Source organism: Colossoma macropomum, unplaced genomic scaffold (assembly GCF_904425465.1).
Source record: "Colossoma macropomum unplaced genomic scaffold, Colossoma_macropomum, whole genome shotgun sequence".
Lineage (NCBI taxonomy): Eukaryota > Metazoa > Chordata > Actinopteri > Characiformes > Serrasalmidae > Colossoma > Colossoma macropomum.
Window position 1 is genome coordinate 18,069,041 of NW_023494799.1, and position 18,408 is coordinate 18,087,448.

The following is an 18,408-nucleotide window of genomic DNA, read 5'->3' on the forward strand; positions in this document are numbered from 1 at the left end:
TCAATTCAAGTGCCAGGGAACAATGTACATTTTGTATGTTCACTGGTCTAACACATCAGATTCAACTCCTCACTTAATCCCTTAAACCCTATACTTACCATTGAGATATTACTCTTTAATGTATATTTAATTAATCTTTATGCTTTCAGCTCTGAGTTCCTGAATGAATTTTCGACTTTCAAACAGAGTGATGCTGATCATTTCAAATTGCTGTATTTCTGTCTGTCTCCTGCTGAACCTAAGTAGAGCAGCTATGACTTGTCACAGTCCCACACCACACAACCCAAAGTCTCCATTATTTGTGCCTGAGTGAGCATTTTAAGCATTGTGCCCAAAATCACATGCATTAGCCATTACTACTTACCACATTTACTGCAGTCACTCCCAGCTGAATATAACTTTACCTCTGCAACCTCATATTTCATTCACATAAATTCAAAGCTCAACTGCTGCCAGAAAACAACTGTCAATCACTGCACAGCCTGAAATGCCCACTCAGTTTTTATGAGGCAGAGAAGTAGATTTGTTTTTAGTTTTTAACTCCATTTGATCTATGGTTTATGGTTTAGTATTTCTACTTGAGTCTAAGTAACCCTCAGGTTTTTAATTTAATTTTTGCATTCTTGAAAGTGAAGAACTGAAGAGTGTTGAATTTTATAAAATGCTACTATGAATTCTGCCAAAGCACCAGCCAATACTACATAAGCAGCATAACCAACACATGCTCCAGTCTGCAGGAGTGTGTACGTGCATGTGCAAGAACTCACTCCCTGCTGTCATGACTTCATGCTCTCTCTCCTCCTCCTCCTCCTCTTGCTCCTGGTGGCCCTCCTCTCGGTCTCTCTCTCGGTCAGCTCGCTCCTCCAGCTCAGCCTCTTCATCAATGGTGCGGGTAAAGGAGTGCTCCTGCGGGTCCAGCTCCACTGACTCTATATTATCCGAGATCTACAAACACACTCATGTTTAACAGATGTGTGTGGAGGTATCTGAAAGTATAAAGAGAGTGTTTGTTTGTGTTTGTATTCATACCCTGCGCTCTCTGGATGATGAACGAGTCTGTGTGAGCTCCATGTTTTTGCAGGCCAGAAGGCGATTCCGCACCTTATAAACACTGCGGTACACTTCGGCCAACAGCTTACATGGCTGATACCTACCACACCAACACATGAATAATGCTCACTCATTGGGTAACATTTAAGATTCACATATTACTTGCAAATTAATCAAATAAATACATTAACACAACTACAGACTAAGACAATTACTAAAATGAAAATTACCAGTGAAAAGTATTATCTGTCAGGAAAAATAAACAAAACAAAAAATATTTATGGACTCGATAAAAGAAAGATGTGAAAAACGGTGATGGAAAAAGGTTTTTTAAATGACATGAGAACGAAACATAACGGGAAACAAAGTCACATGTTTGGCGCTACATTCTATCAGAACTGTTCTCAGGTGATCAGTGGGTGACAGTGAAGTGTAATAGCAAATTCAGGCCTCATTAAATGGGCTACTGCTTACTCCACTCAGTGAAAAGAATAAATAAATAAACAAATAAGAGAGAAAATAAAGGTTCAGATCTTTCCTTTGTACATGGCACGTACAATGTGCAAATCTGTCTCATGCCGTACATGACGTGCGTCATGTTATCTTGAACATAATCGTAGTTGATGGAAACACAGATTCATTTGTGTTTTCTTTTACTGATCTTTACCTTTAAATTCACTTAAAATTTGTTTGAATGGAAACCCAGCTAGTAAACGTGTTTTTGTCGGCAAAACAGCATATAGCATTTGAATAAACACAAATAAGAATGTTGCCATGGTTATTTATTTGTTTTCTTAGAAGAATACAAATTTGGTCCCTGACTTCATCCATCACCAGCACACTTGAATTTAAAGAAAGATCAAGTGGCCAAAACAGGTATTGGATGGTAACTGTAAATAATGGACTTCTTCACAGACAGTTTGGAGATGGTTAAACTAACACACTCGTAAGAATAAAATCAAAATTAATTGTTCATTTGTATTTATGCTAATGTTAGTGTTTTTCAAAAACAAACGCTTACTGCCCACATAAACAGCTTTACAAATTTTCTAAGATGGCCTAAGACTTGCACATCACTAAACATAATAATCTATCTGTGTTAACAAAAACTGCATGTATTATCCGTTTGTTTATCTAAGTATGTGTGTCTGTGATTGTGAGTGTTGCAGTGTTAGAAACAAGAGGAGAAATTTGTTAAAGATGTGTGGTGTGAAACTGTCTTGCCTGCCCTCTCCGCAGGCTTGGCCCAGCAGCCCTGTGTGTTTCAGAAAGGCTGCCAGAACGAAGCGGGACACTGTGTCCAACAGAGTCTCATTACTCAAAGATGCACTGTCCCAGTCTGCATTCAAAACAACACACACATACAAAGGTAAATAAATGTTATACATGCTATATTCCTTTCAGAAGAATACATCATTACTTTAAAAGGACTGTCTATTATTTAAATAGTACAATACTGCAGCTGCCTTCTTTGATTGATCCGAGTAAAAAAGAGTTACTCTAGTATATATGTGCATGCATTACCTTTGCTGATTGCATAGTCCTGCATGTTGGTCCATAGACTGTGTGTGGGTTCCTTGGTGGAGCCAAGGGCCAGGTCCACTAATACACTCATGTCAGCACGCAGCGGACAGTCAAAAGGCTTCTGCTCTTCATTCCCACACAGAGCCACCTCTAGCAGAGAGCTGATGCATGTGTCTATAATATACATACATTGGCATCATTAGTATAAAAATATAAAAATGCATATGTTGAAAGATTTTTTTTTGTATATGGCAACATTAACTCTTTAGGATTAATACAAAAATGTTTTGTCCACTCTTTCATTAATAACACAATTTCTGAATGCTGTTGTTACGTACTTTTGGTTAATAAATGTTTTAAATAAGCATCTCCAATTCTTTTTAGGTGTTTGTGCGTGTGTACCTAGCTGTGGTATGTCTGTCTCTAGGCCATTGCTAAACAGTGGGGTTTTAAGCCAGTATGCTGTATGCTGTTCTTCTAGTGAAGGTGAGGCGCCCTGCAGCATCCCGCCAAGGCAGCGGCCAACAAGCAAAGCCACTGTGCGTTCCAGGTCAACCAACCACACCCAGCACTGCGCTGGGCCGGATACACACACACATACTGGCTCCACTAGCTCTGGGGTTCCTGCAACAAGACAAAGAGAGATAGTTACATGAGTTAACCCCTTTGAGCTTTTTATTCATATGTTAAGCTTGAGACTTAAGACTAGTAACACATTTTAAACTACGAAACTAAAACATAAATCATGTTATGGGAGTTTTTAACACATTTGCCCACGTATCAGGCCTTTTAAAGAGGAATTCCATCTGTTTTTCAAAATTACTCAAAGCTCCCTCACAGAAAGCTATTTTACCATTTTGTAACCATAATTACCAACATTTAAAAACTCAGAAGCCATGCAGGTTCACTGCTCATTTTAGTTAGTAAATAAAATGGCTATATTTATGTTGATAAGTTTCATTTTACATCCAAGCACTGTATTATGAAGAAACTTTGAAAAATTTGAAAAATACTTTAAGGGTTTAACCGTAAAAAATTAAGGCCATACCCTGGAAAAATTGGAAAAACTTTTTAGATTTATGTCTGACCATGAAGGGGCCACTGTAGTTCTTGGTCCTCTAATGGGGTTGCAGCTGGCAGTAGTCTGTTGAGACAGTCTAATGGAGGCAGAAGGTCTAAAAGGAAACTCAGCAGCGGCCGGGCCACCCACACAGGTAACAACAGCAAAGATGTCACAATCTGACACAGCATACTGCCAGCCGCAGACACGTAGATCACATCTGCAACACACACACACACATAAAATATTAACAAACCTAGTCAGTTTGAACCCAGTTGTACTTGCCATGGAACAAGAAAATCAATATGTCTGTTTGTAAATATTGTGTTTGTGCATGCATCAAAGTGCTTACCTCGTAGTTTCTCACGCACACTGCCATTTCCAGAGCTTTCTCTCAGAAGCATAGCTGAGCGAGTGAAAATGTCTGTGGCATGAGGTAACAACAACTGCAGGTGTTTATGGAGAAGAGCCACACTACTGGAGCCCTTAGGAAGACAAAAAACAACAAACATCAAATCAGTCATTTTGACAAAGTCATTAAGCTATCTGCAAACAATTTTCTTAAAAAATTATGTGTACAAGTACATATAGCCCCATGAACAAGGTCCAATACATCTCATAGCAACATAGTGATCCGATCACTCAAGCAAGTCAAGTCAAATTTATTTGTATAGCGCTTTTTACAACTGATGTTGTCACAAAGCAGCTTCACAGAAATCCAAGGTTTTTACATGAAATGTAAATCCTCCAAGTGAGCAAGCCAGGGGCGACAGTGGCAAAGAAAAACTCCCTCAGAGCTGAGGAAGAAACCTTGGGAGGAACCAAGGCTCACATGGGGGAACCCATCCTCCTCTGGTCAAACTACCTACAAAATTATTATACTACTAATATTAATAGTAGTAGTAGTAGTAGTAGCAATAGTAGTAGTAGTTAGGAGCCACTTGAGAGGTGGTCGGGGATGCTTACGACCACGTAACATTTGAAATGCACACTAAAGCATCCTGATGCATTCCTGGCAGCAACAAATACCACCCTAATCAACTGTGTTATGGCAGAGACAAAAGCAGCTGCGTTGTTTCTTTCTTCGCCTTCTGTCCTGTTTGTTTATAACTTGTGTTAGTAAACAATACAATCAACATGTTTCTAGAGTCTGTAAATTGACAGAAACAATGACTTTTTAGTCTGAAAAAGAAAACGCAGTGAGAGACTGATGTAAATGTCTGCTGTACCTTTAGTCATGAAATCTGATCATATGCGGTCAGTGAAGGCGAATTCAAGACTTTGAAATGCAAGATATAAATGGCTACATGTCTTGCTGTGCAATTATGATCAGATCACGCAAGAAAGATAATTATATCAAGCGTGAACAGGGCCTACCTCTGTAACAGAGTTAATGTGGCAGTAGGCCAGTAGTTGTTTCTGTAAAGAGCAGAGGAGTTCATGAAGGTGGGCTGGCTGGCTGCTGTCTGATGAAGATGTGCCCTGCAGTTGCTTATCACTGTTCTTCTCCAACTCTCCAAATGCCTGGTCCTGTTAACACATACACATGCACATCATGGAATACTTGTAATAAATTGGGGGTTAATGGGTGCAAATGTAATGTTCTCTAAAAAAATATTACTTGAGCTGGAAGTGAGGCACACTAACCGTATAGAAGCCAAGGTTCCTGAGTAAAGTCTTCATGAGGATCTCTGCAAGGTGTGTATCAGGGTGTGTGTCTGGGTGAGTGCCAGGGGTGTGTGTGGAGTCTGAGGGCAGCGTCAAGGGCTCTGAGGCATCAGGGGGAGAACTGTAGCCTAGCAGAGATGCTACATGGGTGTGATCCTGGAGACTGGTCAGAATAATGTCCAGCTGCATCCTCTAAAATGCACACAAATGTAAGGTAGCATGCTATTATCTCACATCATAAAGACTTTTGTATTCAAAGGTTAACTCAGTATTAAGGCTGTTGTGATGACAAATTTTCAATATCGCCCAGGATTACACTACACAGTTTTTACCCTGATTTTAGCCCAGATTCTCTGTCTGGCAAAGTCTGTGCTGGTTGGCATCTAGTCTGCAGATTTTGGGTCAGTCCGCACCGACAGTTGGGAAATAAATTGAGCAATGCGTGCGGGGCGCAGACTCCCGATTTTTTGCCTTCTGATCACGGTTCAAAACACTCAGAGAATGTCCATTATGTTTGACATTTTCAACCCAACTCTGAATCGTAATCTAGTAGTGTATACTGGTCAATGAATCAATATGAACAGATTCCTCTAACAGCCAGTGAAAACTTAAACTGCAAAAGAAGTAAACACAGCAAGAAAAAAAAAATGGCGAAAAGTCACTAGTGTGGAGTTAATGAACTGAATTGAAGCACGAGCACAATCGAGTTTACAGTCAACTAAAACTACCAGACTAATCACACAGGAGGAAAGAAAATTTATCTGATCCAGTACCATAAGCACATATTCACATCATATCATGTTGTTAGCTGTGTATTTCTTCCTGTGGGGTAGTAGAATGTTCAAGTAGTTTGATAGCCTGCTTTTGGATGTTCATCTTAAATGAAAGCTTCATTTGAAAATAACTAATTTTAATGCCTAGCAGTATCAGCACCAGGAAAGAAAAAGTGGTATAGTGCCATCTCAGATTAGCAAAGATCATGTTAATGTGAGCTTGAGTTACACTAGAAGTGATGCAGGGCAGTGGCAAAGTAAACATTTATGCAACACTCTTGTTTTGACACTAGTCATGAGAGGAAAAAATCGTCACGGTACTTTGTACATATTTGCATGTAGCTCACAGCAAAGGTCAAAAAATAGACTTAAGAGTTTAGAACTGCAGCTGTGTGTAGCCGGTATAAAAGGTTTTACTGATTAACACATGAGTGTCTCGCAAAAAAATGTGCGGATACAATTGTTGGTTTACAATGTGCTTCACTGTACATAATTGTGATCTTTAAAAAAAAACAAAAAAAAACAAAGACAGCAAGAAATATAAAATCAAAATATGCTTGGTTATGGACATGTTCACACAGTGCAAATGGACACGCACACACACAAAGAAAGACACACCTGTCCTTTGGAGAGGCTCTCCCAGCGATCAGGTCCTTGAGGAAGAAGTGAATGTAGAAGTTCCATTCTCTCCCTCAGCGGAGGCAGCAACATTGTGGCACCAACAGACAGTGTCTCAATGACCGCCTTTAACACAAACACAGAGTATTTTTTATTTATTATTTTTCAGAGTATTAATCAGGAACGACACCACAGCCTGCTTGAAAACATGCTAGCATACGTGAAAATCAGCAAACAGAAACCATAGACACACCTCCTGAATTTCATCAGGCACTGATGCATCCATTAGTCTGAAGAGCAAGTTGCGGAGGGGCCGTGCCTGTCGCCCCAGGATACTTGTGGCCACACCTCCGGCCAGTGCCAAAGCCAGGTGATTGGACAGCAGCCTCAGGCACAGCTTCAGGAAGTTATGATGCTCTCTGTAGGATAGCAGATGCATGTGATACATGTTAAAAACAAGCAAACTACTTTATTATTAATTACCAATAAAATGTGAGTCTGTGGAACTGTAACGACATACTTGGATGAGGGGAAAGGCAGTGGGGGAACCTCATTATTGATGCCATCACAATATCGCTCCAGGAATGAGCGCAGATGAGAAAAAGTGCTCTCCTCCAGATCTACACAGTAAGGCCTGTGCCATGCCACCACTTGCCTGCATATAACCACATACAACACATATAAATTTTGTTTAACTTCTCTATGCAGACATATGCTACATAAGAACACCTTATTCAAATAACTTTAAGCAAGTATCACCAGTACAGTTAAGACAGTTTGAAGGTCACTGCTAACCTGTCTCTAGGGAGGGCAGTCCAAGCCAAGCTGTGAGAGGTGCCAGCAGAAATCTGCTGAATGGCCACTCCATCTAAACCAATGACCTTCTTGGGTTTGGTAATGGGACCAGTAGAATTACCTTGTCCACACTGGCCCATGGAGTTGTTACCCCATGCATAGACTTCATTGTCTACAAAATGTGCAGAAACAAAGCATTAGTTTCAGTCACAACAATCGATCAAGACTGCTCATAATCTACCTTAAAGGCTACTATATTTTAATATAATTTTAATAATAGCAATGAAATGTTTAACGTATTACAGATAAAAAAGTGTAAACTTATGCATGTTATATATCTAGATCCTGTTGAGAAAATTGCTCAAGCAGGTTATAAACATGTAGAGTATTCAAAAAATATTTGATCTGATGTCAATTCTGGAGGCCCTTCTCCTCACCTTATGCATGACAGTCTGAGTCAGCACATATCAGAGTTCAACTCTATCAGCACTCTTTTATAACACAACCTCTTCTGCTTCAACAAACCTCACAGCAATCTGTATCCCACATCCTCAGTATCACAGTGCATTAACCTGCCTATAAGACAACACTGCATGCTTGTCTTAAGTAGTTTAAATGGAAAGTAATCAATAAGACAATAAGACCGCTTGAGTGGCAAGATGTAATGGTAAATGTTCCTGTAAAAATAAGCTAAACTTTCTGGGTGTATGCTTTAGAGAATGGATTGGACATGGTATTTTACCATGTGACAATGCAAGGCAATGACTGTCTCCTATGGAGATGTCCACAACCCTGGTAGTGGCCAGCTCCTCAATTAACTTTGGCCTTAGAGCAGTGGCCTCAGACGACCCACATCCTAGACAGGCACCACACCCCCATGCATACACCTAGAAAAACATAAAACAGTGAATACACACACAGTAATATGCATGACTAAAAATGATTTGAGGCAAAAATCTTTCTTTTTCAAATTAGAGCCGCACCTGTCCGGTGGAGGTGAGGGCCAGAGAAGACTGGCTGCCTGCACACACTTTTCGGATGAACATGCCCTGTAGAGCCTCCACCACTTTCGGTTTGTAAACACGATTAGTGTCACCATGGCCAAGTTTACCTGTCACAGAAAAACAGAAAAACACGAATAAGTCTCACACTTAAGTACTTGTGGTCAAGACAAAATTGTATGCGATCTCTGTTTCTGGACAGTACTGGACAGGAAATCCTTTAAAGGCTAATGAAAAATATCTAAAAGCATTACTATGTTAAGTAGGGAATGCACTGATATGGGACCTGTCGGTCAGTGTTGATATCCAATATCACAAAAGCGATAGGGTGATAACATCACTGATGGACAAGTAACCCGACAGCGATGTGCAAAAGGCAATAATCACAGTTTTGGCAAAAGAACTAAAAAAGAATTAGAGAGCACTAATTTACTGTTAAACAGCATGCAAAATACTTTGGGAAACTAGGTTTCACATTTAACGAGCATGCCCACACATGCACCAGTAGTCAGGTTCTCACACACACACACACACACAGAGAAAGGTTTGTCAAGAAACTGCCTGTGTTATTTCTCTCTGCTACGCACTGTAATGCTAGCTTTATCGCACAGATTCCCCTTAATTTAGGCTATTTTATGTGAATGGAATCCAAAATGAATGCAGACATGCTTTGGAACTTCAGCTTGCCTCAAAGTGACTTGCTGCAGTAAAAAAAAAACTAGACTAGATGTTAGCACAGAGCAGCTAAATCAATCCTAACATGGAGAGAAAGTTCCTCTGATCCTCGTCTCAGAAAAAGGTAATAAATAATTTATTACCTATACTAACTTTTATTTATTAATAAGTGATAAATGAAATTAAATACACATATGTTTTTATGAACTTTTATTCTTGAAAAACTGAGTAATAACAGGGCCTATAAAAGCTCTGGTAAAGCTGCCCACTGCGTCTGGCACGTGTGATTTACTAAGTAAAATTTGCAGTTCTCTCTGTACAGAATAAGTGTCCTGGTGGTTAGTTAAAGTATAAAAACAAAACTGTAATGACAGAAAACATTTCGTTTTTAATGTGGAAAGCACATGGGCACAGCCCTGAAAATCACTTGCAGTCTGAAGTTTCTCTGGCAGTAAACACTATTAGCGCTCAAGTCACCGTGAATCTACAGCGGAAGAAGCTCATGAACACTTGTTTGCTGTGACACTTATTATAATGTCAGATAATGTAGTTCTCAAAAAATGCTGGGCTACTTAGTATCAACTTATTTAATATATGAAGTTTATTAAAGATTTCAATAAAATAGTTCATGTTAGAAAGCATATAAACTAAAACAGGACAGAAAGTAGGTCAAAGCTGCAGCAAACTGCATTTTTTAGGGGGGGGGGGCGGATGGGCAGTGACATTATTAATAATCGTGATTAATTTTTTTTATTAGAAAATATCGTGCTTATTACTTTTAGATATTACCCAGGCCTATTACACATCTGCATATACCGGGTCTGATACAGACATATAAACATTGATAAAATGTATAAATTGAGACTAAATTCATCTGGCCCAGCATGACAGAAACATGTAACATTAATTTCTGTAGTGTTACAAATGCAGCACAATAAATACAATGCAGACATTTTAGAGTAGTAGCCCAGTGTCACCTAAACATTCTGAACAAATCTAAACATCCCTCAGATGCCAATATGATAGACATCATCATGCATCCTCAAAATTAAATGCTAAATTTAAAGGCAGACATCATCATGGATGCACCCTGGGCCCCTAGGGAGATTCACAGATATCTTCTTGTGAACTACTGCAGAGCGCAGCTAAATTAACTGGACTCACCATTGTCTCCCCCTCCGAACGACCAGACAGTTCGGCCATCTTTCGACAGTGCAATGGTGTGGGAACTCCCGCAGGACACTTCGCCCACGTTACTGATGTCCTTTACAAGTGTGGGAATGTTCCTGCTGTTGCTGTCACCATGGCCTAAATACCAACATACATTATAGACACTTCATATAAACAAACAGACATTGTAAACTGGAAACATTGCACAAACAAATGATGTAATTCCATCAACAATTATTGATAAAAACCATCTGATAAACTAAATTAATGTTTTGGACAATAAACTTCATGATATTAAGTCACTCTAAAGAAGAAATTAGTTAATTTATGAACTAAATATTTGAAGAAACCTGGAACCTTTACCTAGTCTTCCAAAGTCACCTTCTCCCCATGTGTACAGCTCCCCGTCCTCACTAACAGCTGCACTGTGTCTGTAGCCTGCTGACACACACACCACCACCTACACAGAAACAGACATGTACAAAGCCTGAGCCAATATACACTGTACAGTGCTGTCTGTGTGCAACTGCAGAGTGAGACACTCTGTATTAACGTACTGGATGTGACATAAAACAATGAATAAGAGATTAAAGTGCAGAAGGTGGGCTTTAATTTGAGGCTTTGTGAATCTACAGAGTGAACCACAGAGACATCTGAGTCCTTTTACCACAAGTAACCAGACAATTAGCCGCTGCTGGTCATTGCATTATTAGTTCATGCACAAGACAGTTAACAAACATCTAAATCTGATTCTAGATGGAGCATCTGCATGTAGAGAATGCTGCTCTTCTCTCTTAACAAGCCAGTAAAACAGACCATCATAAGGCTGAATCATCAGAATAAATCAATCAGAGAGTAACTAAAGCCTTATAAACACACACACACGCACACACACGCACACACAGACATTTTCTAAGCCGCTTATCCTGGGTCATGGGGGCCTTACAATTATTTGAGATAAAATATTTAACTTGTACTAGAATTACACTAGAAAGTGCAATGAATAAAAAAGGAACTGTCCATAATCCAAAACACATCACTGCATGTCTAAAATATGACAGCATGTCCCTATATGATTGCCAGTAAAACTGGCTTACCAGTGTTTACAGATAATGTGATTGCTAATTGCAGGAGCAGGACAAATTCCCAAGAATCTTAACTACTCAGATCTACCCATATGCAAGTTATACAGGACGGGGCTTGACTTGACTTAAAGCATACTAATAAGCAAACATTTATTAAAAATATAACAAAGATGAGAAAAGTTGACATTCTGTACTGAATCTTATCATTTCTCCTTTCAAATCCCATGTGCTACAATACAGAGGCAAAACAGTATCAGTGTCCTGCTGGAAGCGAGCAATCAAACTCCAATTGTATTCAAAAGTTTGAACACCCCAATCACCCCTGCATTTTTCAGCAAATTTTAGTATACAGCTCTTATTTCTATTTATTTGCTGGGTTTAACATTTTGGAAAAACATTAAAACATAAAACGTGCAATAACTTTTGTACAGGTATATATGTTTTTTTTTAAATCTGTTAAATTCAGCAAAAGAACAGTAATTGTACACCAAAATGTGTTCTCTGTAGAAGATGTGTACTTATTTTGACTTGGAGAAATCAACAAAACAGGTAATTTCACCAGGGGCCCAAACTTTTGTGTTTGACTGAAGTAATGAGAATGTGACCAAAGGTTTGAAATATTTTCATTTGTATTACTTATTTACTGCACGTGATTGTATTTGACTGGGTACTTAAAGTACCCCAAGTTTTAATTCAAACCAAGAAAAATAATCTATGATGAATAACAAATAGTTAAATATGTCAATGTATTATTGTTATGCCTAAAAAACTAACTACCAAAAATGGAACTGGGGCATTTCTAAACAATCTTTAAGAATGCCAAATCAGGCAAGATGTAAGGCTAAGGAATAAAAAACTATGGCTCAGCTTCTAAGTAAGGCAAGAAGCCTAATTTGGAACCTTTCAATGAAGAATCTACGTTCAGAGTGCTATGTAGTCCAGAACGAGGCTTAATCCCTGTCCAGGAAACTGACTCAGCATGTTCGAACAGATTAAGAATGTGACACAAATAACCAGCAAAATAAACTAGCAAGACTTTCATTTCATTACCCAATAAACATTTAACCATTAATCTACAACAACAACAACTGTTAAATGTTAAAGAAATGTTTATTAGTACTAGGCTCGAAGCTCAGAACACCACAGAATAGGTCAGATTCAGTTTTTCTGACAGTCAAACACAAGTTGCTCAACCGTGCTGGCTTAGATTTGAGCCTTATTCCTGTAAATTTGTATCAGTGGAGCATGAGTTTGGCAAAATCAAACCTGTGCCGTGGTGTGTGGATCTGTTAGCCTACTGGAAAAGCTACCACTAAAAACAGCACAGCAATTGTTCCATATATCTCATATTTTTCATTAGAACGTTTTAGAATGTTGTTTTTTAGTGCAGGGAACGTTTAGTACCTTTCCTTGCAGGGGTCCTTGTATGAGTTTGGGGTATTTCTGTGTAGAGCTGTTACCATGACCCAGTTTGCCATAGTCTCCATCACCCCAGCTGAACACCTCCCCTTCACTTGTGAATGCCAGTGTGTGACCATCCGAGCCTTTGGATGATGAAACCTTCTTAATAGCGCGATGGGGTTCAAAGGTTAGCTTCTTAAGAGTGGACTGGTTGTTAGAATCCCCCAGTCCTAGGCGACCATAGCTCCCTTTCCCACATGCCCGAACAGAGCCATCGGAAGAGATGACGAAAGTGCAGTACTGACCAGCCTCAATCTGAGATTACAAACAATGTAGCACAAAACATGAGAACCTAGTCAACAAGTAAATATCCTCCTTTTAGTCTCCTTTTTTAGAAAAATTACTTTCACTAACTCTTTGATTGCTTTCCATGATTAACCATGGTCACATACATTGCTAAAATTATTAAACATTCTATCAAAATCTAAATTTGAGAATTTATGTACTATTATCTTTTTCAGATTCTATGTAGATTTTTCCAAGTTCTTAAGTTCCTTGCTAGCCTGCACGGTGTCGTTTATTCTTGGAAATAAATGCAGTGGAATAGACCTTTAGATTGCACCAGGGTGATTAAAACCAACATTAATTCCTCTTATTAGAGCTAACACAGGCAGTCAGGAACAGTCTCGCCAGCCCTACCTCTGACTACACCTCTAACTACTGCAGCAGTGTTTTCCACAGTTTTGAAATACTTTAGTAGGGGCGAGCAGAGACAGACTCAAAAGCATAAATAAATAACAAAATTTATAACATCATCATTTACAGGTTTAATTTATGCCTTTATGTCTTCTTTGAGTATGAGTGGTGTACTTTTCCCCTCGGAAACTATATACCATCGCATAAACATTTATAAACTAACAATCCAAACTCTACCTGCCTCATTCTGCACACATCACGGTACTTTACCTACGAGTCTCTACTCTGTGTTCATGCAGTAGTCAAATCCAAAGCATTTGTTTTTTCTAAATAGATTGATAAAAATGCTCAACATGTTTTTAAACCATCAAAATTTACATTGGTAGGTGTCCATATACCTTGGCACATCGCCGAAGTATAACCCATGCATGGGAAACACTGTTGAGAGATATCACTGTAGCTTTGACAGTAAAGGACTATTTGACTGACTTGAAAAAAGGCTAACTGTAAATCATAGTTTTTGCATAAAGTGCAAGCAAATTATCTTACTATGTTTTTGATATGCTACTGTGCGCTACTGGTGACTTCTTGAGTGTTTAGTTTCATAAACAAAACTTCGTTTCCCATCAGACAGGCAAAAAACTAGTGTACTGAAGCACACGCTTGCATAAATGCAGGTAAAAGCACTGGTTATTTGAAAAACTTTTTCATTTGCGATTTTAATTACTGAATGTTAATGAATATCTGCTGTAGTCATAGTCACACATATTACCTTTAACCAAGTCCTACAGAAATCCATTTTTCAATAGTCAGTGAAAACAGATATTTTATTCTGCTAGGAGGACATACTTACACAACTGTAGACAAGAGTAGAACAATAGACTAAGCTTTTATTTGTTGTGCATTCTTTATATAATTAGAGCATTTGATTATAATTGTTTATAAATTTCCAAAATCTATATGCTTCAACAGCCACCTTGTGACTGATGCATACAGAAAACAAAACAAGTTTCCAGGAGAACACAGAATACAAGCAGTTTGTATTCGTGCACTGCTTACCGTTTGTGCGTCACTGAAGCTGGGTGCTAGTTTAGGCTGTAGGATCTTCTCCTGAGTTCCCTCCACAAGCTGGTGGCTGCTGTTACTGCCCCAGACATACACTTCACATGTCTCAGACACCATGGCTGCCTCGCCTGTCTGGATGCTGTCTGGACTTGCACATGTCCTTGAATAATCCGATGCCATGCGACAAACCTGTCACACCATCACAGGAAATCAGAAGCAAGAAAATAATACGACCAACATTCCATGCCTAAAGCAAATAATCTGTTCTGAATTCTGTGGACGTTAGGTTTTACCTCTTCAAACAGACAGAGTGCAGCCTCATATAGGGAGCACAGACCGTCTGGTGTGCGAGTTGGCTCCCTCCATTGGCTCCGGTCTGCAGATGAACCCTGGAAAACAGACATCTATCATTTCATTATCAGTATGAATTATCACTTACTTATATCAAGAAGAAATGACTTTAAGTAAACTGTTTAAGTAATGCACTACAAATGTGAAACTGGGAAACAAATTTCTAAACAACATCAGTCTAGACTCCAGCTGTCTAGGTCTGGAGCAATTTCACAGTGCATTATGAATCTGACATGCGGCATATACATGACAAACACTGTGAAAAGTCTACATTTGCAGACACAAATGTAGTTTGTTCCTGTTTAGCTGTTGTTTTTTTTTGACAAATTTACAAATTTAAGAGACAGATTTATATTTGCATATAATTCTCTATAAATGTCCAAAATGTATATGATTTAATCCCCAAGCAAACCCAAAACCTCAAAATGTATTCATGTCTATTTTTGTTCAATTTTTTTTATTATTTTTTTTTATTTGACAAATTTATGAAACAATTTATACTTTTGAACCATAATATCCCCAAAACCTAACTTCCTCTTTGTGGGCGCACGCAAAAGCAACTTTGTAATAGTTGTAATAGGAGTACTATAAATGCTTAATTACAGTTTAAAATGTTTTTACCTCATATCTCAGCGTGAACAATACCAGGTTACAAAAATCTATATAAGAGCATGTTGCACTGGTTCACCCTCAGCAGTTTTCTGACTTGTGATTGGGCAATGGTATCAAATCTATAGACTTACTACAAAAGTTTTTTTTTTTAATTGTTGTTCCATTTGTTTTTCATAATTTCTATTGCTGCTTAGCACATGTATAACACAGGAAAAGCAGGTTTGACACCTATTTTCTAGATGCGATGTTGCTTCAGCATCTGGGACTAGTAATGGTGTAACTGGTATTTAATAAGAGTTCTGGTAATGTAATAAGAGTTCCACAATGTTTAACTACGATTTAAAATGTATTTAACGTCTCATATCTCAGCGTAAGCAGTGCTGGGTAGTGAGAAAATGTCCATGACTGTGTTGAACTAAGGCAGAGATTACATACCAGTGAGCGTCTCATCTGCATGAGAATGTTCATAAAGCAGTCATATCCCATCAGGCCCTCTTGGCTCTGCACAGCCTGGCTGGGCTCCAGGCTACTGACTCCTGCCGAGGCGGCCAGCGCCATCTCCACCCACTCCAGAAGGTAGCGTAGGGAGCCCCTCTGAGCTGCCAGTCCCAGGAGCAGCTCACATGCCAGCCTCCTGCCCACCACATCTGCTCCCGAGTGCCGCATGGTCACTCCCTTCAGGAACGTGGTCACTTGGGCCAAGCAGTCTAAGCCCATGGGTGGAATTTTGCTTTCATTTGCCAGTGAGAGTGGCGGCAAGGAGCCAACCACCTCAATGGCGGTAGTGATGACATCATTACAGAGGTTAAGGCCAGGCCCAGTGGGTGGCAGCGTCCAGCTCTGTCGGAGTAAAGCAAAGAGCAGACTGAGACCTGTCCGCACACCCATCTCTATAAGTGCATCCGTGCTGGAGCGAGGCCGCTCGCTAACCGCCTGCAGCTCAGCAGAGCTCAGTGTGCTCTCAGGTGAGTGGTGCTGCTGTTTGACTTTGCCTTTGTCATGGTACTTGTTGGAAAGTGCATAAAAGACTCGTTGCAGGACTAGAAGGCGCTTGCGTAGGGCAGCAGCGAACGGCGAGTCGGAGCAGACAGTTTTGGCCAAAGCCAGCTGGCTGGCCAACAGCGCGTCCAGGTAGTGCTCTTGCTCATCGCTGGACAGACATTCTCGCTCAAAGTCCGGCAGCTGGGGACCTTTTAAACATAGCACCTGCTGGGGGAGCAGCACCACTTCTTTGTTGGCAAGGAGCTTGGAGTAGAGCAGGGTCACGCCTTCACGTGTGGAGATGGATTCGCTGTCCTCGGCGATCCAGGAGCTGTTCAGGTGCTCCAGCCATTTCAGCTTCACTGGAGGGATCATTGCGGCCATGGTGCCACCTCACACACACGCTGTCACACCTGGAAAAGGATAATTAATCATCATACACTGTATTTAGGTAATTTTTTAAGTATTTGAAGTATTCCAACATATTCTTATTGTACTGTAAATATAATTGAAACATTTGGAATGAGCCAAAAGGGCCAACTCTATAAAAACAATTTCTAAAGTACATGGACTTTGCGGAACACTAAAGGAATTACACTGTAAAATGTCTTACCCATAACAGTGTGTGTATAAAAAAGAAAAACTTCACTGAAAAAAAATGAGTAAATCAACAGTGAAAGCAGTTCTGTAGCAGTATAGAGATACCTTTTTGTTAAAATACAGTACATTCTAATTACTAATTGTAAAGAAAATCATTCAGTTTTTATTTAATCTCCTCCTCTATAATCAGTTTATACAACAACTAAGCAGGTAGTTCACATAACTGTGGATCTGAAGGTTATTAAACAATCATAAGCTATGTTTTTACTAAGGTTATTTGCAAATTTAGCATATTCTTAAAGTCAACACTTCAAGGAATCATCTTCCACATACTATGCACCTTTTAATGTTAGTAATAATGAAATGCATCATAAGAAGTCTGACTCAGAAAACAGTAATGTAACAGGTGCTCTGCTTAGGTAACAAGAAATTTCATGATAAGCTGATAAGAACTCCTCTTACTTGCCTGTTCCCCAAAACACCCGGAAACAATGATGACGCTGTATTACAGATAGTGAGCTTACATGCTGAACCTCTGCCAGTTCCTTGTAGCAAATACCATGTACCAAATACCATGTACCACTGATTCCAAACTTGTCCATCATGTCAGGACATTTTCCATAAAGTAAGTCGACCCTCAGAATCTGATTTAGCCTAATTTCACAAAACCCAGCTTTGTGTTGCACAAAAAAACTATTCAGCTTGAACAACTACCTTTGAGTTTCTTTCCAATTTGTTGGCAAGAAATCACACCTGGCCACGTCTTATATAGTCTCCATTTACAGCAAACCGCTGCAACTGATATCCAACATGCATCTTTTTATCCTTTATCTCTTTTTTATTTGTTTCAACCTGTGGACTGCTTCACTGTGACACCCAGTAACTTATCATACATTGGCTAAGTAACCAACTGGTACAAGGGTTCAAACCACAGTGAATGATACAGTTAGCTATCTGAGGAAGTTGTTCTACATAATTTCAATTTGCTAAAAATGTGTTCTGTTACCTGTAACATTGCGTGCCCAATTTCTAACTCATTCTGTATGTACCTACTCTATATTTTAGGTGCAGTGCTTTAAACATTTTGTATTTGCTAGCTTTGCAATTTCACAGTATCATAGATAGCCAACTGGCCAGCCCTCCAACTTAGCTGACCTAGCTACTTAGCAAGCACTGTAACCGACTGCGCATGCTACAATTAAAAATCTCCTGCTTTGGAAAACTGACAGTATGAACAGTTATTAGCTTCGTGACTCACAACAACAAATAATTAGCAAAGCTTG

General features: G+C 39.3%; 1 protein-coding gene across 7 annotated transcripts in view; it reads right to left on the bottom strand.

Moving 5' to 3' along the window:
• Positions 1-18,408, bottom strand: part of herc1 (HECT and RLD domain containing E3 ubiquitin protein ligase family member 1) — a 56,587-nt gene that overhangs the window by 34,776 nt on the left and 3,403 nt on the right. For all 7 annotated transcript variants that reach the window (XM_036586694.1, XM_036586696.1, XM_036586695.1 and 4 more), the window contains 21 exons: positions 15,980-16,938; positions 14,875-14,970; positions 14,576-14,770; positions 12,824-13,135; positions 10,698-10,794; positions 10,329-10,472; positions 8,472-8,599; positions 8,231-8,375; positions 7,489-7,660; positions 7,214-7,348; positions 6,947-7,112; positions 6,694-6,819; positions 5,282-5,494; positions 5,012-5,164; positions 3,987-4,119; positions 3,663-3,854; positions 2,977-3,198; positions 2,575-2,748; positions 2,275-2,389; positions 1,030-1,150; positions 768-945 (listed from right to left, as the gene is read on the bottom strand). In XM_036586694.1, the coding sequence (XP_036442587.1) occupies positions 768-945; positions 1,030-1,150; positions 2,275-2,389; positions 2,575-2,748; positions 2,977-3,198; positions 3,663-3,854; positions 3,987-4,119; positions 5,012-5,164; positions 5,282-5,494; positions 6,694-6,819; positions 6,947-7,112; positions 7,214-7,348; positions 7,489-7,660; positions 8,231-8,375; positions 8,472-8,599; positions 10,329-10,472; positions 10,698-10,794; positions 12,824-13,135; positions 14,576-14,770; positions 14,875-14,970; positions 15,980-16,909 (4,147 nt within the window). In that variant the 5' untranslated portion in view covers positions 16,910-16,938. The remainder of the gene's footprint in view (positions 1-767; positions 946-1,029; positions 1,151-2,274; positions 2,390-2,574; positions 2,749-2,976; positions 3,199-3,662; positions 3,855-3,986; positions 4,120-5,011; positions 5,165-5,281; positions 5,495-6,693; positions 6,820-6,946; positions 7,113-7,213; positions 7,349-7,488; positions 7,661-8,230; positions 8,376-8,471; positions 8,600-10,328; positions 10,473-10,697; positions 10,795-12,823; positions 13,136-14,575; positions 14,771-14,874; positions 14,971-15,979; positions 16,939-18,408) is intronic.